Source organism: Mustela erminea, chromosome 4, assembly GCF_009829155.1.
Source record: "Mustela erminea isolate mMusErm1 chromosome 4, mMusErm1.Pri, whole genome shotgun sequence".
Taxonomy (NCBI): domain Eukaryota; kingdom Metazoa; phylum Chordata; class Mammalia; order Carnivora; family Mustelidae; genus Mustela; species Mustela erminea.
In genome coordinates, this window is record NC_045617.1 from 22,640,442 (window position 1) to 22,664,343 (window position 23,902).

The 23,902-nt window shown below is 36.7% G+C and overlaps 1 protein-coding gene across 9 annotated transcripts in view; it reads left to right on the plus strand.

The window, feature by feature from the left end:
• The window catches only part of AK9 (adenylate kinase 9), a 120,191-nt gene that overhangs the window by 72,807 nt on the left and 23,482 nt on the right, over positions 1-23,902 (plus strand). For all 9 annotated transcript variants that reach the window (XM_032338832.1, XM_032338830.1, XM_032338836.1 and 6 more), the window contains 5 exons: positions 2,236-2,448; positions 3,934-4,194; positions 5,122-5,246; positions 8,446-8,665; positions 12,261-12,326. In XM_032338832.1, the coding sequence (XP_032194723.1) occupies positions 2,236-2,448; positions 3,934-4,194; positions 5,122-5,246; positions 8,446-8,665; positions 12,261-12,326 (885 nt within the window). The remainder of the gene's footprint in view (positions 1-2,235; positions 2,449-3,933; positions 4,195-5,121; positions 5,247-8,445; positions 8,666-12,260; positions 12,327-23,902) is intronic.

Sequence of the window (23,902 nt, forward strand, 5' to 3'; positions counted from 1 at the left end):
CATTTGGGGCGCCTGAGTGGCTCAGTCAGTTATGTGTCTGCCTTCCACTCAGGTCTTAATCCCAAGGTCCTGGGATCAGCCACATCAGGCTCCCTGCTCAGCTGGGAGTTCTGCCCCTCCCCCCTGCTTGTGCATGCTCTCTCTCTCAAATAAATAAATAAAATATTTAAAATTTTTTAAAAATTAAAATAATAAAATTGCTTTTTATAATTGAATACATTACAAAAAGTCATATAAATGAGAACAAAGGTTTGAAAATGCAACACAATTTTAAATGTCACATGACCTTATTTCAGCTTTAACAAAATCCTTAATTTTGATAGATTATACATTTCAGCTTGAAAATTTAAAAAAATATATTGTTTTCTAGCCCTTCAAAAAAAATCATGTATAAATGCTTTATAGTATAGCAGAAGTAGAAATTATAGTTGCCAGATTTAAAAAAAACATGTTACCCAGGTATATTTGAATTTCAGATAAAAGAATAATTTCTATGTATAGTACAAGTTTATACTAAAAAAGTTATTCATTATCTGAAATTCAAATATAACTGGAACCCACATTCTTATTTTTTAAGCCTGGCAACCCTACCCAAGGTGGACTTATTAGCAGGGAAAAGTTAATTAAGCATTCAACTCCAGAATCTGGGGAGAAAGCACAACAAAATAAACCAAAAGAATGTAGAAAGGAAAGTAAAGGCAAAAATTAACAAAATAGGCAAAGAAGACAAAAACAGTAGACCTAATTTTATTTTTTTTATTTTTATGTTTTTAAAATTTTATTTTTTCAGTGTTCCAAGGTTCATTGTTTATGCACCATACCCAGTGCTCCATGCAATACATGCCCTCCTTAATACCCACCATCAGCCCTTCCAACCCCCCACCCCCCCGCCCCTCCAAACTCTCAGTTTGCTTCTCAGAGTTCATAGTCTCTCGTGGTTCATCTCCCCCTCTGATTATGGAGTAGACCTAATTTTAAAAAATGAAAGTCATGGGATGCCTGGGTGGCTCAGTTGGTTGGACGACTGCCTTCGGCTCAGGTCATGATCCTGGAGTCCCGGGATCGAGTCCCGCATCGGACTCCCAGCTCCATGGGGAGTCTGCTTCTCCCTCTGACCTTCTCCTTGCTCATGCTCTCTCTCACTGTCTCTCTCTCAAGTAAATAAATAAAATCTTTAAAAAAAAAAAAAAAAAAAAAAAAAGAAAAGTCAGTCCACTGGCAAGTGTAATAAAATAGGCAAACTTCTAACAAACCTAATTAGATAAAAAGAAAAAGCAAATAATATTTGAAAAAAAATGAGTATACAATCAAATTTTTAAAAACAGGGTTGTTTTAAATTATAGGAACTTTATACTAATAAATTTTAAAGCCAAGATAAAAAGGATATTCAAAATATGAATTACTGAGATTGACCTAGGAAAAACTATAAAATCTGAACAAACAAAAAAGATAGAGGGGAATTACAAATCACTACTAATCTACCTTAGTTGATTCGATAATTCCTATGTTGCTTAAAATTTTCACATCAGAGGGGCATCTGGGTGGCTCAGTTCATTAAGTGTCAGACTCTTGATTTCAGCTCAGGTCATAATCTCAGGGTTGTGAGACTGAGGCTCCCATCACATGATGCTCAGAACAGAGTCTGCTTGGGATTCTCTTTCTCCCTCTCCTTCTGTCCCATCCCCGACTCCCACTCTAAATAAATAAATAAAATCTTAAAAAAAAAAAAATCTTCCAAATCATAGAAAAAGAGCAATACTTCCTAGCTCATTTTGGAATTTGCATAGCTCTTATATAAAAATTCAACAAGATGGTGTAAGAAAATTATAGATTAGTTTCATTTTTGCACCTTTCTAGAAAGTTGTTCATTATATCATGTTTTGGAGGGAAAAAAGAGGTTTGTTGTAGAATAGTCTTGTAAAATATTATCCCATTGATATTTATATTGGTTGGATATACTTTGAAAAAAGGGTCTGGAAGGATACACATGAAATTGTTGAGTATTTTAAAGACTGTTATGGAGTAGACATTATTCAAGATTTGAACTCAGAGGGATATGAGAAACTGTTTTAATTACTTAGTACAAGAACTGGCCTTTCGTGGATTGTTTTAAAGGCATGTTGTTATAGCCTCAATATCATTCAAGATGCATTATTTTAATTTATTTTTACTTAATTTTTAGTCTTTCATCGAAATGTTTTTAATACTATTCTCCACACTGAATAATATTTGTAGAATGAAGATAGAATTAAAGAGAAGAGAAGGCACTTGGGAGATACAAAGCACTTTTGTCCTGTGTTTCTCAAAGAAAACTTCATCCTACAACCAGGCAGCACAGAAGAAGCAGCTAAATATCGAGAAAAGATCTACTACTTTTCAAGTCCTGAGGCTAAAGAGAAGTTTCTGGAGCATCCTGAGGAGTATGTGGCTCATAAAGAACCATTAAAGGTGAAAACAATATGACTACCCAGTCCTAATGATTGCTTCTGGGTGCTTTTTCAAGGACTTACTGCCAACCTTCATTGCCAACCCCAATCTGATATAACAATATGGCAAAAATATCTAAGTTCCAAGAACAACTTCTTGAAAAATAAATAAGATAATTATCTTTTTTGATTTTGGCAGTAATGACTTGTGTCAAACCAACACATACTGTCTTTTTAGCTGAAGTAAAAAGAGACAGCTGCATTTACTGCTTGCTACCTTAAGAGCCAGCTGAGTTAAGTGGGCAATTTCATAGGCACAGAAAATAGAATCATGATTACTAGCAGCTGGGGGCGGGGTGAGGAGGACGGGAGGTGGGAAGAGAATGGAGTTATTGTTTAATGGGTACAGAATTTCAGTGTGGGATGATGAAAAAGTTCTGGAAACAGACAATGGTGATCGTTGTACAACATTGTGAATGTACTTAATGCCACTGATTTATACACTTAAAAATGGCTAAAATGAATATACTCAAAACTACTGAATTATATATGTTAAAAGGGTGCATTTTTTGGTATTTAAGTATACCATCTCAATAAAATATCTGAATTTAAACTGAAAAGATGGTTAAAATGGTAAATTTTATGTTATGTATATTTTAATACCATAATAAAATAACACATTGTGGTAATATTTTATCCATTTTAAAAATAAAGTACACACATAATTGCACCAGTTTTAGACAAGAACCTTCATTTTTTAAATTTTACTTTCACCCTCTTCCACAAGGGTGTATATTCTTTCCAGGGTATGTAATATTTTATAATCTGCTTTTTCACTTAACAATTATCAATGAAAGCTTATATATTTCTACATAGACCTCTGATGCTCCAACAGTTTCATATACTATTTTAACATCTAATTGTTATACATTTTTCACAGTATTTTCATTGTGGATCCTTGTCATTTTGGATATGATATAATACTTAGGAAATCTTCAGGCATGTCATTTTTGTTTCTCTTAAATTCTTTTATTAGTGTAATTCCTGAGCATGGGATTACAAGATCAAAATAAACTAATCACAATATATAGTCACTTACACTTTTGAGAACACCAGTACTTTCTTTTTTTTTTTTCCCCCAATGAAGTACGGTCCACACCCAATATGGAGCTTGAACTCACAACCCTGAGATCAAGGGTTGCATGTCCTACTGACTGGGACAACCAATGCCTCTAATTCCACAGCTTTCTAAAACAGAACATATAGAACACAATTAAAATGCTTCTGAATAATTTGGGCTATTTTCATCAACTTCAATTTTTATATGGTGCCTAGGAGGACTGATGAAATATGTATATGGTTGTCCCTTCTGACACTATTGGTGTTGTAAGGGATAATTCAGTTTTAGGGAGAGCAACTAATAAGCCTTATGTTTTCTAAATTACTCAAAACTTCTTGTCTTCACTCTCCTCCTACCCTACCTCTCCCAACCTACCTTCTGTGGCAGGCTCCTCCAGTAAGAATATGCCTTATTGGCCCCCACGGTTCTGGCAAAACTGTCTGTGGAAGACAGTTAGCGGAAAAATGGGGCATTTTCCACATTCAGTTTGAAGAATTTCTTCAAGAGAAACTAATGCTCAAAACCGAAAAGAAAATTGGAACTGAATTTGAGGAAGATTCTGATGAAGAACGGTTTGCGAAACAAGAGCTTGAAGAACTTGCGATTCAGGCCAATGTCAAGATTGAAGAAGAAAATACAAGGAAGCTGGTAGTAACACTAATACTCTCTTTGCAGATAATTATGCTTACTGGTATTACTTTTGGGAAGTAGAATATAAGCGGTATAAAACTAAAGTTTCTAGGAAGAAAAAAAAAATTGGCCCCCATGTGTCATCCTCCCCATATGTTAAATACATATCTTACCGCTCATCTAGAATACAAAATGCTAAGTTTTACATGACTCCAATAAAAATCTAAATAGCTTTGTCTGACAAGACTGTCACACAACATTATTTGGGACTCTGTTATTTGATATGTCTGAGGTAGACTATAAGGTTTTCCTTTATTTTGTTCTCTGTTTTTTTTTTTTATCAAATATCATAAAAATCTGCCCCAGAACCACCAGAGATCTCAAAATATTAATTTCTAATGATGCATTGTAAGAAATTTTATATACTTTTCGATTATTTCTTTCTGGGATTGTAAAGAGAGAGTTCTTAATTTTAACTCATTTTTAACCATTTCTGATATAGTAAGACCCGACACTTTCCTTCTCAAATGATCCCTTGTAAATGGACCCAGATGTAACATTATATTCCAGATGACTGCCTGGCTGGCCCATCCTTTAATTAGGATCTAGGTTGAAGAATTATAAGATAAATGAAAAAAATTAATTAAGCTTCATGTGTGTGTGATATAGATTGAACAAAAAAAGCAGAGAGACAGATATCCTGAGTCCATGTTTGAAAATCAGTCATGCTAATCTCTAGTAACTCCTCTTAGCTACAATATATAACTTAATATTTTAAACCATATTAAATATTGATTTAAAGAAAAAAGTTTAAGTTTTAAAATGTTAACAAGCAGCCATATTAAAAATGACCAAGAAGTTCTCATCCTAATCAACTATGTAATAGACTATTATTTATTAATACAGAATTTTTTAATTTTTTTGTTTTCTGATTTTTGTTTTTAGCCTACAGATGTACAATTTACAGAAGAAGAAGAAGCAATCAGATTAAATCTAACAGAAAATGAGCCATTACCTCCCGAAATTCTTGAAACAATTCTTTCCGAGTGGTGGCTTAAGGAACCAATACGGTATCTAATTTTTTATAGAATTATACAATTGTTTTATTCTTAAGTTAAAAATGTAATCAGCATAAATTTAATATTTTTCTTTTACTTATAAACTAGTGATTCTACACATTATGAACATTTGAGGAATTAATTTAAAAATACTGATGCCAAAAAAAAATAAAAAAATAAAAAAATAAAAATACTGATGCCAGGGGCCCTCCTCCCCAAAACAACTGAATCAAACTTTTTAGCAGTGTGAGATTGAGACCCAGGCATTTGTATTTTTGAGAGTGCCCCAGATGATTCTACTGTGTCATCATGGTTGACTATCCATATTCTAAATCCATGTACACTGATGATGGGCTGGACTTTTTTCCTTGGAGTCTTTCAATAATTACAGTTAAGACCACTTAATAACTAACTGTCCACAGTGTTATCCCTTTCTTAAAATCCAGGAATAAGCTTGACCTCAGACAGGACAAATTTAAGAATCTCCATGACATCAGAATTTAAAACTTCATTGTAATTTCCCAATCAGAATGTTTGCTTTGGTATCTGTCAGAAGAAAAGAGAAATGATACTTACTATAGTACCAATAATAGCAATGCTTATATGGAACTTACTATGTGCCGGATACCATTCTACTATATTTTATTCACATTAGCTTACTTGATCCTTACAACTAGCCAGTGGAATAGAAACTTTTATTATCTCACTTTGGAGATGAAGAAACTATATTATCAAGAATTCAGGTAACCGGCCAGTCCCAGTGCTCCTCTGGGCAGTCTTTTACCTAGTCCGTGGCCCAAATGACTGAGTGAGGTTATTGGCCACCAACTATTTAACTTCCTGTTGCTTAAATTGGCTCGTTATTTGTGGTAAACTCAGGCAGGTCGACTGCAACAATGTAGTCACGCGGGCCATCTGGGTGGCTCCGTCTCTTAAGCATCTGACTCTGGATTTCAGCTCAGGTCATGATCTTGGTATCATGGGATCAAGCCCTGCTTCAGGCTCGGTGCTTAGCATGGAGTCTGCTTGTCCCTTTCCTTCTGCCCCTTCCCCTGCTCATGCTCGCTCCCTCTCTCTCTCTCTCAAGTAAATAAATAAATCTTTAAAAAACAAAACAACAAAAAAACCAATGTAGTCATTCATGGGTTATTCTTCTTTAATTTAGCTCCTGACCTCACACCATACATTAACATTTTTTAAGAAAGCATATGAGTTGAATAATTAAAAGTAAAACAGTGAGGGATGCCTGGGTGTCTAAGTCAATTGGGCATCTGCCTTCAGCTCAGGTCATGGTCTCATGGGATAGAGCCCAGCATAAGCCTCCCTGCTCAGCGGGGAGTCTGTTTCTCCCTCTCCTTGTTCTCTCTCTAAAGAAAAAAAAAAAAAAGTAAAAAAAGTGAAATTGTAAAAAGTCTAAATAAAATAGTTAAGTGTTAGCAACCATTAAAATGTATTAAAATGAAGAATTTATAATAGCATGAGCAATGTTATTATATGACATTAAGTTTAAAAAGACAAAGTTATTTATAATAGCAAGATGACACATGAAGAACAAGCTGGAAAGAAATGAAACAAAATGTCAGGAATCTCTAGGATGTGAGATTATGGATAATATTGCCCTTTTTCATTTTTTCTCTATTTTCCAATTTTTCTAAAGTAAGATTTATTTCTTTTATAATCAGGGGGAAAAAATCAACACATTTTTTTAAATAAAGATTTTTTTAAATTTTATTTATTTGACAGAGAGACATCACAAGTAGGCAGAGAGGCAGACAGAGAGAGAGAGGAGGAAGCAGGCTCCCCGCTGAGCAGAGAGCCTGATACGGGACTCGATCCCAGGACCCTGAGATCATGACCTGAGCCGAAGGCAGCGGCTTAACCCACTGAGCCACCCAGGCACCCAAATCAACACATTTTTAAAGGGCTATTGCATGAGTCCTGGAGAGAGATAATACGATATCTGTACCTATATAAATAGATATTATAAGATATAAGGTGAACTAAGGTGTAATGATAGAAATGATAGAAATGGGTATAGAAGAGGACATGCCAGGGTTTAGCTCTTATATGTGCGAAGCAAGAGGGGGTTGGGGGGCAGTCCAAGTGTCTCTGAAGTTTGACACCTGAATACCAGTGAGTCAGAAGCAAGAGCAGTATGAAAGGGTAACAGTGAGTCTAATTTCTGACAGTGTAATGTGTATATAATTCTTGAAGGGCACTTCAATGAATAAATTAAGCAGCTTTTTGAAAATTCTGAATTGAAACTGAAAAGAGAAGTTGGGTACGGAGATAGAGATTTAGAAGGCATTGACAAAGAAGGGACAGCTGGAACAGTAGGGATGAAATTGTTCCTCAATGACGAGACAATGCTGAAGGCATCTCTAAAGAAAAAGGCGTACATCTTACAGCCAAAATATAAAAATTTGCCCACTTAATACCACAAGAAATACTTTAAAATGTCAGAGAAGGACTCAAACTGTGAAATGTTCATAAAAGTCCCATGAGGAAGAAAACATGCTTAAATATAATACCAAAAACAAGCCAATTTTTAGATAAACAGGATATAGTCTCATTCAAAAAGGAATGAATACTGACGCTTTGAAATAAATAAAACCAATTTCTTAAAGCCTGATTGTTTAATGATAAAAATGTAGTCACATTCCAGTTATTTTTCTGATCCTTATAGTTTCTTCATACCTGGGCAAGTTTTACAATTCTATTTGAACATAGTCATCTTATACATATGAGCCATATGCATACATTAGTAATTATCATTGATCATAAGGGGATCCAGGGAAGGGGATACAAACTGTCTCATGAAAGGAAGTATCACTAGAAGAAAAACTACACAAAGTGGATTCCCATTAGAGCTGGGCTGGCCAAAGCCACCTTTACCTAAGGGTGAAGTCATTAGGCAGGGCATTCCTCCCAAGCAGAGAACTTATTTTCTCTTAATTTTTCATCAAATATTAAGACTAAATTTTAAAGAACTTATCTATAATATAAGCATAAATATAAAATATTAACATTTTAATAAATTCAACACATTTGGGAGAAGACACACCATGTTTAAACATATGACAAGAAATAAAAGATACCACAATAAACTTTTAAAACTATTTATTGCACATCTTATATAAAGTTGTGATTTATTAAATCAATATTTGTAATATAATATTTTAAGCAAATAAATTATGAAATTTCTATCAAGTTCCACAGGTTTTATATTAGATGGATTCCCACGGTATCCTGAGGAGGCTCTGTTTCTGGGAGAACGTGGATTTTTCCCAGATGCTGCTGTTTTTATACAAGTTGATGATCAAGATATTTCTGATCGACTCCTTCCTTCCCAAATTGAAAAGTGGAAAGAGAAACAAAAGAAAAAATTAGAAAGGAAAAAGCTCATCAAAGAACTGAAGGCAAAAATCAAGGTATGTATCCAGTAAAAACATATGAGAACAAATTTGTTCAGCATCTATTCAAATTATAATGGTCTTCACAAAAATGCAGTTTTTTTATTTTAATACCACAGTCAATATGAAAACACTTTTAAAATATTAATACTATTTATAATTAAATAGTTAAATATTATTTGAGGCCTCTGTGATTTGAAATGTGTTAATGCTTTTCTGTCCTAGGCAAAAAAAATTAAAGATAGTGGCAGGACTAACATATCCCTTTATCAAACATAGGACCAAAGTGGGAGGGGTAACATAAGAATTAAACTTTTCAGTGGCTTTCTCACTAGTTCCTGGAATGACGACGCCATCCATCAAGTTCTAGATAATGATTTAGGACATCTTTTCTAAAACTGAAATCTGAGGTGTATTACATAAAATGTTCAAAAGTGTCATAGGGAATCCAGCAATTCCAATTCTAGGAACTTATCCAACAGAAATGAAAACAGATCCACACAAAGATTTATATACAAATGTTCATAACAGCATTATTCATAACAGCCAAAAAGGGAAAAACACCTAATATCCATCAGCTGATGAATGGATAGATGAAATGTGGTAGATAGTATACCCTGGGATCCCGCCCAAGATGGTGATATAAGAGCCTCTTGATTTCATCTCCTCCCACACACACAGCTACACATGAAGCAATTCTCTCTGAAAGAAATCCAGAAATTAGCTGAGCAACTCGTACACATCAGACAAATGAGAAAATACCCATATCGCCCACATCAAAAGAGTTGCTACCCGAGAGTCCAGCTTCCAATCCATCTATCCAGTGTGTGATCCTCCCCGTTGGGACACTGACAGGTTGTGGCACATGCTCAATGACTGGGAGCCACTGAGAACAAAGAAAGTAGCTTGAACAATCACGAAGGTTTGAGAGACAGCCAAGAACTCAGTCCAAGCTGATAGATAAGTTTCATCTTATCACAAAACCACTCTGTGAAGACTAGGAGTTGTGGCTTCTTTAAAAATGTGCAGAAACTAACACAGAGTCAAAGAAAATGAAGAACGAGAAGAGGAAATAGAGTTTACTGAAACAAAGATAAGTGATTTACCTGACAAAGAGTTCAAAATAAAGTTCATAAGATGCTCAGAGTGCCAGGAGCACAATGCATGAACAAAGTAAGAATTTCAAGAAAGAGAGAGGAAATATAAGAAAGTATCAAACAGAGATCACAGAGCTGAAGAACATAGTAACTGAACTGAAAAATTCAGTAGAGATGTTTAATAGCAGACTAGACACATAGATCAATGTAACAGAACAGAGAGCCCGGAAATAACCCTATGGCTATACTGTCAATTAATTTATAAGAAAGAAGTCAAAGATATATGATGGAGGACAGATAATCTCTTCAGTAGATGCTGGGAGAACTGGACCGCTACATGCAAAAGAATGAAACTGGGCACCTTATTGTGTACTATTCATAAAAATCGACTCAAAATGGATTAAAGACTTGAACATAAGACCTGAAACCATAAAACTTCTAAAAGAAAACAGGGGGTAAGCTCCTTGACATTGGTCTTGGCAATTATTTTTTTAGAGTTGACGTCAAAAGCGAAAGTCAACAAATGGGGACTACATCAAACTAAAAGGCTTTTGCACAACAAAGGAAGCCATCAAGGAAAATCCACAAAATATCAAGACCTTACACAGCTCTATAACAACAACAACAACAAAATCTGATAATAAAAATAGTTAAAATCTGAAAAAAATTCGGAGGATCTGAATAGACATTTTTCCAAAGAAGACATACAAAGGGAGAAGAGGTACATGGAAAAAGTACTCCGTATCACTAATCATCAGGGAAATGCAAATCAAAACCACAATAAGATGTCACTTTATGCTTATTAGAACGGCTGTCATCAAAAGACAAAGGATAACAAATGTTGGCTAGACTGTGGAGAAAAGGAAAGCTTTTGCACTGTTGGTGGGAATGCAAACTGGTGCAACCACTGAGGAAAATAGTGTGGAATTTCCTAAAAAATGTTTAAATACGAGCTACCATATGATCCAGCAATCCTACTTCTGGGTATGTATCCAAAGGAAATGAAAACAGGATATGGAGGCGATATCTGCACTCTCAAATTCATTGCAGTAGCATTTACAATAGCCAAAATATGGAAGCAACATGTCAATGGATGAATGGATATAAAAGATGTTGTGTTTGTCTGTATAGTGGGACATTATTCAACCATGAGAAAGAAGGAAATCCTGCCATTTGCAATATGGATGGACCTTGAGGATATTAAGCTTAGTGGAATTAGCCAGACAGGGAAAGACAAATAGTAAATGGTATCATTTATATGTGGAATCTAAAACAAATTCAAACTCATAGAAACAGAGAGTAGAAAAGTGGTTGCCAGGAACTGAGGGGTGTGGGAAACAGGGAGAAGGTGGTAACAGGTACAAACTTTCAGCTATAAAATGAATAAGATCTGAGGATCTAATGTATAACATGGTGACTATAGTTGATATCATCATCATATTGTATAATCAAAATTTGCTAAGAGAATAGAACTTAAATGTTATCACTAAAAAAAAAAGTAAATATTGAGGTGATGGATGTGTTCATTAATTGCTTGGAAGGAGTCCTTTCACAATGTATGTCTATATCAAACCGTCACAAGATATACTTTAAATATCTTACAATTTTACAAAGCCAGATGAATGAATGAATGTGTGGTATATCCATAAAATGGATACTATTCAGTAGTTAAAAAGAACAAACTATTGATAACACTCTACAACATGGATGAAAATCATTATGCTTAATGGAAGAAGCCAGGTAAAAAAATAGTACATACTATGTGTTTCATTCCATTTATAAGACATGTCCTGAAAGGGCAAATCTATAGGTCTAGACTTAAGATTGAGGCTTTCAAATCTGTAACTAGGAAGGCAAAGATGGGACATGAGAGCAGCATTAAAGAATGTGAAGGGCTTTCATCCTGAAGAGAGCTTGTAGGTGTTCCAAATGGCCACAGGAAATGAACTACTGTTGGTAGGAGGAAGGTTCAGGGAGATATATTTCGTTACTAGTGGTAGTTCCCAAAAATGACACAAAACAAAAAAACAAAACCAAGATTGGAAGCACTGAGCTATTTGTCAATAAATAAGCTAATCAATTAACTTCAGCTCTGAGAGATACTATGACTTAAATTATTTAATAGGTTGTTAGGCTGTATTTTATTAGTATGATAAAAGATTATCAAGCATTTTCAACAAATTGCTTCCAAGTACTTCCCTATTTCTCCATGTACATAATCTACGTCTTTACCAAGCAAACAAATAAATAATAAATTCAAAAAGGTGTTCTAATGTTTGTAGAAAGAATGGCTGTCCTCATGTGCTGTTTATTCGCTGGAAGGAAACAGCTAATGAGAAGTTCCAGAAGTAAAGGATGTAGTAGCATAATTACCACCATCATGAGATTTTCTGGGAAGTTTACCATCCTTCCCTCCAAATGCTATTCCCACTTTGGGAAAAAATATGTTTACTAATACATAAAAAGTAATTTAATCATTATCCATTAAAATGTTTAAATGTCTCTTTCTATGACAGGATGATATGATTTCTAAAAGAAGGGCTGAACTTCTAGCAGAGAGAGAAAAAAGACATAAAGTGGAGGTAAGTAAATAAAATGGTTGCTTTTTTTAAAAAGGCAGGATATCCATAATATAATATTTATATATTATATATATTTTTTACGTATCAACAGCATAAAATAAAAAGATGTTTAGAAAAAGTCTTGAAGGAAGTACACAGAGTTTGTCTGAGTAAGATTATCACTTTTTTTCTTTATATTTTTTGATATTCCATAATTACTTACAAGGACCCTTCATTATTTTTATAATCAGAAAAATGAACATTTTTTTAAAGGAAGGAAAACCACTGAAGAAGTCTAAAAAATCAAATTCAAAATATAGTATTACATTAAACTATGTTTCTTTTGGATTTTCATTTCTGCCTTTCATGCAGCCCATGCCCCCAGGGAGGTAGTCTGGGAGTCTGGGATTGAGGTCTAGTCAAGGAGTCTGGGAAGCTTTGCTGGCCCTAAAGTAAAGATTATGTCGAGATAAAGAATGGAACAAGGCAGAACCTGTGAACTCTCAGACTTACATATTGTGCAACGGTACTCAGTACAGTTCCTTTTCTCCATCTGCTGATTCTTGAAAAAGATAAACCTCGAACATCATGGATTTTGTTTTGTTTGGAGAGGAGCTGAGCCCGAAATGACCTCACCGACACCAGTGCTGCAACCAAGCTTACTCAGGGGTGCAGAATTTAAAGAGATGTGACTAGACACGCTACTTCTAAGAAGTTACTGGAGGCTCGTATTTATGCAGTCAGTTTACACGTAACCCCTGTAAACCAGGCAAACAGGAAGAGGGTTCCTGCCTTCCGCCATTTCCTTCTGGCATAAAGCACCCTGTACCATCTTTTCAAAACTGACTCTCCTGTGATCTGATTTCAAATCATATAAAAATGTTCAACCCAACAAGGGGAAGGAGAGAAGAGGAATCCCAGGAAATAGGACTTGCTGCCCACGGAACCACGTCTCCCCCTGTATGGATGTGCTGGACTAAGTACAGAGGACTGCTGATACACAGCAACCATAACTGGGGGTCCAAACATTGTAGAATAGGGGCCAGAACAATTGTTTCTTTGTCCTAACAAAATACCTACAACCAAAAGCCGATCAAAAACCATTAGACCTAGAGCCATCTGGCGCCATTTAAGGCACAAGAACCTTCCTCTCCATTATTGGCCTTGATCTTCACTGATCCATCAGCAAACCTTAATGGAGCACTCACTGCCTGCCTGACACTAGGCGTTCAGCCATGAACAGAAGGACAGAAGTTTCTGGCTTCCTTCTACTCTTCATTCCCTGAACCAACATGTTCTGAAATTCTACTCTGTTCAAGGAGTCATGCTGATGTTTAGGATTAAAAGAATAAAACAATCTAGATATCCTAACGTGGGCTCACACATAATTACTACCTTAGCTCTTGGGAATCCCTAGCAGTCCCCTTAAGAATCACCCCAATAGGGGTGCCTGTGTGGCTCAGTTGGCTTAGCATCTGCCTTTGGTTCAAGTCATGATCCCAGAATCCTGGGATCAAGCCCCTCATCAGGCTCCCTGCAGAGGGAGAGCTTCTCCCTCTCCTTCTGCTACTCCCCCTGCTGTGCTCTCTCTCTCTCTCTCTCTGTCAAATAAATAAATGAAATCTTAAAAAAAAAAGGGGGGGGGGGGAATTACCCCACATGTCTCAGCAACATAATACCGAAAAAGTCCAGACTCTGGGGTTGAGCTGAACTAGACTGTTCTCCTTTCTCTAGTTCTTGCTGACTCTGTTCACTACTGGCTCCCCAGTGCCTAACACAGTCCTGACACATGGTAAGGACTCAACAGTTGTTTTGTTGCTATTGTATAACCTTGAACAAGTTTCTTAATCTCTCTGAACCTAGGATTTTGTAATTGTAAAATGAAAAAAAATAATATCTAGTTTCCTGAATTAATAATACTTTAATTTTTCCTTTTTGCTATTTTTTAGTTAAACCTGCTTGCTTGCTTGCTTGCTTGCTTTCTTCCTTCCTTCCTTTCTTTCTTTCTTTCTTTCTTTCTTTCTTTCTTTCTTTCTTTCTTTTTTTTGTATGTAGCTGAGGGGCACCTGGGTGGCTCAGTCATCAAGTGTCTGCCTTCAGCTCAGGTCCTGATCCCGAGCCCCACATCTGGCTCCCCGCCCAGCGGAGAGTCCGCCTCTCCCCCTCCCACTCTCCCTACTTGTGTTTCCTCTCTCGCTGTCTCTCTCTCTCTCTGTCAAAAAAATAAACAAAATATTTTTTAAAAAGTCATATAGCCGAGATAATTTATATAAAAGACATGAAAACCTAGACTATAATTCTTTTATGCAAGAAAGATGTATACCTTGTTTTTAAGAACAATAGCTTAAATTATATTAATAGACATATTGAGAGAGCTGTAAGAACAAAGGAAGTCAAGCAATTACATATGTGAGTGTGTGGGTGTGGGGGAGGTATATTTATATAACTATATATTATATAAACTTTCAGAGTAACATACATGTCATTATATATATACATATATATACATTTTCAAACAGACTAATATTTTTTAAGTGATTGTTTTACTTGCAAGAGCTATGCTCATTTTATTTTTTATTTGGCAGAGAGAGACAGAGATCATAAGTAGGCAGAGAGCCAGGCAGAGAGAAAAGGGGAAGCGGGCTCCCTGCTGAGCAGAGAGCCCGATACGGGGCTCAATCCCAGAACCCCAGGAAACCTGCTTTTTCTTAAGAGAATCCGTTTTCAGGATAAATTTTAGATGTTCTTAACTTATAATTTTTCTATCTGTTAATATTAGAGTGATGGGATTTTTTTTTACTAATTTTCATTCAAAAATTTGATATTCTATCTTATCAATTAAGTAGGTTTTTGTAAGTTAGCTCTCCTAAGACTTACTCATTGACAAAATTGGCTATATATCCCCACACAATTAATTTATACAAACTGACATTGGGAAGAAAGTTCTTGAAATTCTTAATGAATCAAAGATGAATACTGTGTATGGATTTTCTTAACTTCTTTGATGAGAATTTTATGGTATGTCCTGCTACTGCCTCAGACAAAGAAAAACTAAACACGTGTAACATCTCAAGGCTCACCCAATGAGATTGCATAGTCAGTTAATGGGACACCCTGACTCAAATCCATTTTGACTCTACATAGACCTTGGAACCTACTTTCAGGAACAGAACCAGAGGCCTTTTCACCATTTGCCTTTTGTACAGAATGTGCAGCTCCATGACTCACCTTGACATGACAACTAATTGGGAAACCATATGCTAATAAAGCCCTTCCCAGGTTTGTCTTCTCCTCCTTACCAAAAGTCATTGCCCTCACTGTCTGATATTTTTGCATCAGATAATACATTTTTAACGTTAGAAATTACTTCAGTCTGGGAGAGTGGGGGAAAGCGGCTCACATTAATTTTGTAGGAAAATGTCGCCATCTTGTGGAATTTTAGTCTCCAAGTGTGACTCAAGAATAATCTATAATTCAGCCGCTTTGTATAGAGATTTGGTTTCCATACTCTCCAGTTCCTCAGAGGCCTCCCTTCTACTCCTGGTCCTGGTCCTCGCTCCAGAATCCTGGCTCTCTTCCTGTTCACTGGCTCCTTCTCTGGTGCCTCAGTCTCTTTGACTGAATTGTGAGTAGCCATCCACAGGAAAAAGCCAGAAAGAGCCAGGACACGGAGTCAGACCGTAAATGAGCAGAATTGTGAGGGACCATATCCAGGTGAAGAGTTAATAGAGATATATACCCTGAGTACTAAGGGTAATCCAAAGTCAGGGTCCGAAGGAAGTTAAAACAAGGTTCAGAACCAAGCACCAGGCCAAGACCATCCTTGAGGCCTTCTAGGGAGAAGGTAAAGTATATAAATCCAAAGGTCTATGTGCAGAGAGCTCTTTGGGAGGGAACGGAAGGCAAAGGTGTATATAGGGCATACAGTTTGGGGACTGAGTTGGGTTTTTTTTTTTTAAGTTTTTATTTAAATTCCAGTTAGTTAACATACAGTATAGTATTAGTTTTAAGTGTACAGTATAGTAATTGAACCCTTGCACGCCACACCCAGAGCTCATGGCAAGTGCATTCCTTAATCCTCATCACCTGTTTCACACATTCCCGACCACCACCCCCTTCCCCGACCCCGACTCATCTCCCTTGGATTGAGTTTCAAGGTTTGAAAAACAAATGGTTTGGAATAGTGTCTCCAAACATCCACATTTAGAAGGTAACCAGGTATAGTAAGGGAATCTAGTATCTGCTTACCTTGCATCTGTATTGGGAAGCCTTAGAACTCCGACAAGTCTTGCACTTTCCTCTTCCCATTTCTTCCTATGTCATTCTTCCCTAGTTGTAAGCATTCTGAGTGTAATCTCCATCGCCCTCCTGGCATAAACTTCCACAAACCAGCCTTGCCCTTCCCTTCCCCTACTGAGAGAAAGTTACGAGAGCGCTTACGCCAAATCTAGTCCTATTTCTGTGAGACCGTGAGTTTTGTTTTCTGTTTGTCCTCTTTATTTTCTCTTTTCCCTTTCCAGCCATCTCTGGGACTGTTTGAATGTACTTTAGAAACCCATTTTATTTATCTATTGGCTTTTAAGTTATACCTCTGTGTACTGTTTTATAGTGGTTGCTCTGTACATGCTTAGCTTTTCCCACTCTACTTTGAGTCAATATCATTCCATGTAATTAAAGAAGCCCGTGACTACAGAAGTCCATATACATCCAACCCTTTATGCTCTAGTTACTTGTTTTACAGCCAAATTTATTATAAACTCCATGAGAAAAAAATTGCAGTTTTTGTTTTAAACAGTCACATATATCTTAAAATTTTTAAGAGGAAAAATAAGTCTTTTACATTTATCCAGATACTTACCATTTCTGTAGCTCTTCATTCTGTGGTTGATGGGAACCAGAGGGATGAGAAGAATGTGGTCATTTGAATTGTTTTCTTGTTTTCTTGTATAATTTTTCTCGACTGTTTTCATGATTTTCTCTGTATCTTTGCTTTTCAATAGTTTGTGATATGCCTGCATGTCATTTTGTTCATTTTATCTAGTTTGGGTTTCACTAAGCTTCTTTAATCTGTAAATGTATGTCTTTTGCTAAATTGGGAGAACTTTGGACATTATTTCTTCAAATATCTTTTCTGCTCTGTTTGCTCTCTGTCTCCTTCTGAAAATCAATTTCACATAGATCATTCACTATCGTTCCACATGATCTTGGGGCTATTAACTTTTTCAGTCTTCTTCGCTCTCTTCTTTAACTTTGATAATTTCCTTTGATTTATTTTCAAGTTCACTGGTCCTTCCCCCCGTCATCTCCAGTCTGTTAAACCCATCCGTTATCTTATAATTTCAAATGTTATAAATCTTTGTTCTAAAATTTCCATTTGATTTGTTTTTGTATTTTTTATTTCCCTCCTGGGATTTCCTATCTTTTCATGTATTTTCCTTTTCCGCATTAGTCGTAGAGATAACAACTGTTCTAAAGTTCTTGTTTGGTAACTCTAATACCCAGAGTGAGTATTCAATAATATCTTTTCTTATGAGAATGGGTCATGTCTCATAATCCTTTATATTTTGAATAATTTTGGATTATATCCTAGAATTATGAATGTTATGTTCTGGAGATTCTGAATTCTGTTATATACCTGGTGTTTTTGTTTCAGCAGGCAATTTACTTGGTAAGACCAAACCTGCAAAGTCTGTCATGCGGGCAATGGTGGCAGTTCAATTGATACTGTTCCCAAACAGCCCATATGTGATTCAGAGACATGAACAGTATTTACAAACTAAATATGTTGTTTCCTTACCTGGTTCTCTCAAATCTGAAGTTTACACTCACTCTCCAGTGCCCTGGTTGTGTCTCCTTCCCCTGGTTGCCCCAGCCAGAAAGCCACCAAGCTCCCTATCAGAGTTTTAATCACCCTATGCCAGCACCACTGTAACAGAGGCTGCCCTCTTAGCAAATGCACAAAATTAGAGAACTCATCCTAAACCAAATGCTCCCTTCTAATTTTTACTGTTTCCAAAATCTGCCTTTGTTTACTCTTGAGTCCCTTAAATGAGTGAGATAAAGTGTCTCTGTGTGTGTGTGTGTGTGTGTGTGTGTGTGTGTGCGGGGGAGGTGTACTGTTCATGGTTTATGGTGGTTATCTATTAGAGACTAAATTAACTTCTTCCTTCATACTGGAGGCAGGTCTCTGAGACCTAGAATTTTAGAATATGTATCAACTAACATAAGGCCTAAAAAGTGTAATACATCAGAAAAAGAAAAAAGCAACACTGTTTCAAAAGATCAAATTGCCATTTATGAAAAAATAAAAATTTTTTTTCTAAGAAGAATTAACCTGTGGATATTTTTAGGATATTAACCTTTAAAAAATTCAACATTGTATTTAAGGAACCAGCAAAAGAAATATAATTTAAAAAAAACAACATACATGTTGAAAAGTTCTGTAAGGATAGAACTCCTTATGTGCCTATAATTTGATTTATCTAAAAAGTCCAGGAAAGTTAATTGCACAAAAATTATTTAAGGTGGCCACCACAGCTCTTTATTAGCAATGACATTTGCCCCCATGAAGAAGAAAAGGAAAATAATTTCTAAAGTAATTAAATAATCCATCTTGAAGATAATAGGTGCCACAGAATGTTGGATGTTGCCCTCCCATCATTTGAAAAAAGATCTATCCTGCCTGCCTCGTCTCATTCTCATAGCTCATTCAAATGGAAGCACAATACAACCTGCCCTGTTCACATACCCAGAGCTTGCAGACCAATTAACCAACTTGGTCCTCCATTCATAAAAATCAATGAAAAACCAAGGATTACCATATACTTGAGAAAGATTATCAATACTAAGGAGCAACAAGATGAGCAAACAGAACAATTGAGCCTAAAATGAATAGGCAATTCAGAAAACCTTACTAAACATTAAAAAAAAAAAATTTCAATCTTTCTCAGAAAATTCAAGAACTTTTATCCAGAAAACAAAAACAGGATGTTTTGAAAAATCAGAGAGAAAAAAGAGTTCATAGAAGCTAAAATATATAATGCAAATTAGTTGAAAACTGAATAAAAAGATTAGAATAGAAAAGTCAAAGTTTCTCAAATATAGAACAAAAATATAAGAGATAGAAAACATGAAAGAAAAAACTGGAGATATGTGGCATCAATCCAGGAGGATCAACATCCAATATGCATTCAAAAAAAAAAAATGAAAGGAGAGAAAATAAAAGAGGAAATAATCTTAAAAATATTGAAAGAAATATTCAAAATATTGAAGAAAGCAGAGGATCTTCAAATTCAAAGGGCTCAATGAATATCCACTAGAACAAATTAAAAGAGATGTACATTAGCTACTTCCTCATGAAATTTAAGAGTGCTCATTATAAAGAGATTTTAAGCATTTCTAAAATGAAGAAAAGATACCTGCAAAGGAATGTGGATAAGATTTGTGTCAGACTTCTCACCAACAGTACTGGAGACAAAGACAATGTTTCCAAAATTCTGAGTAAAAATTATTAAGGATTATTTATAATGTATGAGGATGAAATGGGAACACTTTTAGATATTTAAGTTCTTTGAAAATTAGACTTTTATATATTCTTTAAAAACGTAGCCAGTTGATTTTGTGAATAATGGTTCTTCCATATAAAAAAACAGACAAAACCAGAAATATGAGGTAGTTGAAAGACCCAAAAAAAAGCATTAGCCACATACAGGCAGATTAAAATGCATGATTTTGCATAATAAGAAAATACAGTGTTTGACTTTGATACTTCAGAGGATACACATTTGTTGATAAAGGGTTGTATCCCTGCTGTAGTGAATAAGGATTATGTAATTAAAATATGACTGGTGCTGTTTATAGGGTTTCAATTTTTAGAATCAATCAAACACTGTTTACTTTCAATTCTTAGAATCAATTTCTACATGAAATACTAAATACTAAGGTACAGTTACAGACAAATGTAAATGTAGACCTATTGGAGACAAAAATTTGGAAACTAAAGAGAGGGAAAAGTGAAGAGAAGGGTAAGGACATTCTCTTGAATTGTGGGGAATCAAAACACACATCTAAAAATGGTAACTCAGGGGCCCTGGGGTGGTTCAGTCAGTTAAGCGTCTGCCTTTGGCTCAGGTCTTGATCCTAGGGTCCTGGGATTGAGCAACACGTAGAGTCCATGCGCCCTTGCCCAGCTTCTCTGCTCAGGGGGGAGCTTCCTTCTCCCTGTCTCTCTTCCTGCAGCTCCCCTTGCTTGTGCTCTCTCTCTCTCTCTGTCAAATAAATAAAATCTTTAAAAAATTAAAAATAAAAAAATAAATTTGTCAGCGCTCAGTTATAAAATTATGGAACTAAAAATAAGACTAACACTGGGGAAGAGGCAGAAGAGAAGGAAAAGAGAAATGTAAGTTAGCTGAATTCCTCATCCTCCCTAGTACGAGAGAGGAAACAAACATCACAGGTGTCCAAAAAGGCTACCTTCCACTTTTACTTTGTTAGTTCCTAAACTGGTTTCCGTAGAACAGCCAAAAAAGGGGGGGCGGGCGCCTGGGTAGCGCAGTCAATTGAGCCTCTGACTCTTGGTATCAACGGAGGTCATAATCTTGGGGTCTTGAGATCAAGCCCCACATTGGGCTCCACGTGCTCAGCTCAACCTAGATGCTGCTTAGAGTTTCTCTCTCCATCTCCCTCTGCCCCTCCCCCCCACTCCATGCACTTGACTCACTCTCTCTCTCTCAAATAAATAAGCGAATCTTAAAAAAAAAAAAAAAAAAAAAAAGAAAACATTTTTTAAATGCAAGAATGGCTAAATGAGAATAATGAGATGTATGTTTTTATATGGAAGGAAATTTAAATGCACTGCTAAATTGTCTTTTTTAAAAAACAAGTTGTACAATATAGAATGATCCCATTTATTTGTAAAATATAATTTTGTGTGTGGAGTGTATGGAGTTGTAAACATCTAAAAGGATCTTAACCAAATTGTTAACCAAAATTTTTTCTAGGTAGAAAAGTGGAAATAGAGATGGGAGTGTGAAGGGAATTTTTTTTTTTTACCCTATATAATATTGTATACCTCTATCCTTTTAGCAAAAATGAATATTTTTATTTTCTCATATTTAAAAAAATTTTTTTTTAATTTTAGAGAGAAACGGTGGGAAGGGAGAGGGAGAGAATTTCCAGCAAATTCCACACTGAGTGCAGAGCCTGACTTGGGACTCAATCTCATGGCCCTGAGATCATGACCTGAGCTGAAATCAAGTGTTGGGCGCTGGGGGCACCTGGGTGGCTTGGTCGGTTAAGTGTCTGCCTTCAGCTAAGGTCATGATACCAGGGTCCTGGGATCGAGCTCCACATCAGGCTCCTTGCTCAGTGGAGAGCCTGCTACTCCCTCTCCCCCTGCCTGCTACTCTGCCTACTTAAGCTCTCTCTCTCTCTCACTCTGTCAAATAAATAAGTAAAATCTTTAAAAAGAAAAAAAAAAGTTGGGTGCTCAACCAATTGAGCCACCCAGGGCACCCCAAAATGAATTTTTTTAAGATTTTATTTATTTATTTGACAGGCAGAGATCACAAGTAGGCAGAGAAACAGGCAGAGAGAGAGGAGGAAGCAGGCTCCCTGCTGAACAGAGAGCCTGATGTGGGGCTCAATCCCAGGACCCTGGGATCATGACCTGAGCCGAAGGCAGAGGCTTTAACCCACTGAGCCACCCAGGTGACCTCCAAAATGAATTTTTAAACTGATATTGTTTTTTTGATTAACAAAAAATTAGAAGGGATATTAAGTAGAACCAAGAGAGGGGGTACAAGTTCATTTAGAACTGAGATGCCCCTAGTTTGTAGTGTGGATTCATCCCACTGTACTTCCAATGATACTTCTGTACTTCCTTAGAAAATCAAATCTCAGGATTATTATTACTATTTTTTTTTTGGTCAAAGTATAAGGAAAAGGGTAAGAGAACCAAGTGGTTTCAAAATTCAAATAAAAAAAGAACAAGAACTAAAAATCACCGCCCTATAGCCAAACTCGTGTTGGAGAGAGAGGAGCCTGGGCACGGAGCAGGAAGGGACATTATCCTCTCATCTTACTCCTTGTACCTGCCAGGCCAAGTCCCATCTCTAGATGCTCTTTAAAGGAACCAGGGTCTAATCATAGAAAGATTAGGAAACAGGGAGCTGAGCCCCAGATTGCAGGCAAGAGATAAGTACTGGAAAGGACAGTCTAAGGCAATTTTTAGGATTATGGTCCTCGGGTACTGGGTGAGCAATGATGCAGAGCAAGGAATGAAGAGACCTTCTAGGTTTCCAACCAGAAGGCAGTGCTCCAAGTGATACAAGGAATACTTCAGGGAGAAGAGTGTGGAGTCGGTGCAGGAGGATAAATATTAAAGCCTATACAGCACCACTTAGTGCCAATAACATGCCGTGGTCTTTAAGAATCATTTGTGTATTATTCTTCTTTCTTCAGATCCACTATAAACCCTAAAGGGCACATACTGTTCTGTTAGTAGAGTGCTTTATACAAAGTAACAAATAATAGTGATGATGCCACAATAATAGCATTAATAGCTATCATTTCATGGTTCCTATCTGCCCAAGACTTCTCTAAGGGAAGGGCTTTGCATGTATTAAATAATTTAATGCTCCCACCATCCCTGTGGGATAGGTACTTTTATTATTCCTATTTTACCGATGAGGAAACTGATCTTGTCCGAGCTAACACAGCTAGTGCATGCTTTATTCTCTTTGAATTTCATTAAATGCTGTAATTGAAGGCTATTGAGGACTTGGTTTTCATGGATGGAGTGAGAGGGTATTATGTTAAGTGAAATAAGTCAGTCAGAGAAAGATAAATACCATAAGATTTCACTCACATGGAATTCAAGAAACAAAACAAACAAGCAAAGGAAAAAAAAAAGAGACAAATCAAGAAAGAGACTTGTGCTTTTCGACTTCCATGGCGGTAGTGAGAGGCGCCCTGTCCACCCACCTGCAACGGATGGTCCTGTGGAACCGCTGCAGCTTCCTGATGGAGAGGAACAAGCAGACACACAGCGCCCAGCCCAATAACCTGAAGGTTCACAACTCCTTCCACCAAACGGGCTGCTTCACTGCAAGCCTGTGGGTGTGAAGCCACCCGCCCACTGCAAAAAGCTGACGATGGGGGGCGCCTGGGTGTCTCAGTGGGTTAAAGCCTCTGCCTTTGGCTCAGGTCATGATCTCAGGTCATGATCTCACGGTCCTGGGATCGAGCCGCGCATCGGGCTCTCTGTTCAGCAGGGAGTCTGCTTCCCCCTGTCTCTCTGCCTGCCCCTCTGCCTACTTGTGATCTCTCTCTATTTCTCTCTTTCTCTGTCAATTAAATAAATAAAATATTTAAAAAAAAAAAAAAGGCTGACGATGGTGGTCAGGAAGCAGAGATCTGGCCAGTGAAAATGCACCACCATGAGCTAGAACATGTGGGCCACCATCAGCAGCATCAGGCACGTGCCACAAGAACCAAGGACCACCCCGACGCGCACGTGGCTGCCATTTGCAGAGCCGGTGCCATCCTGAGCACCAGAAGCCTGTGAAGGGTAAGAGGAAGCCAGTGCCCCACCAAGA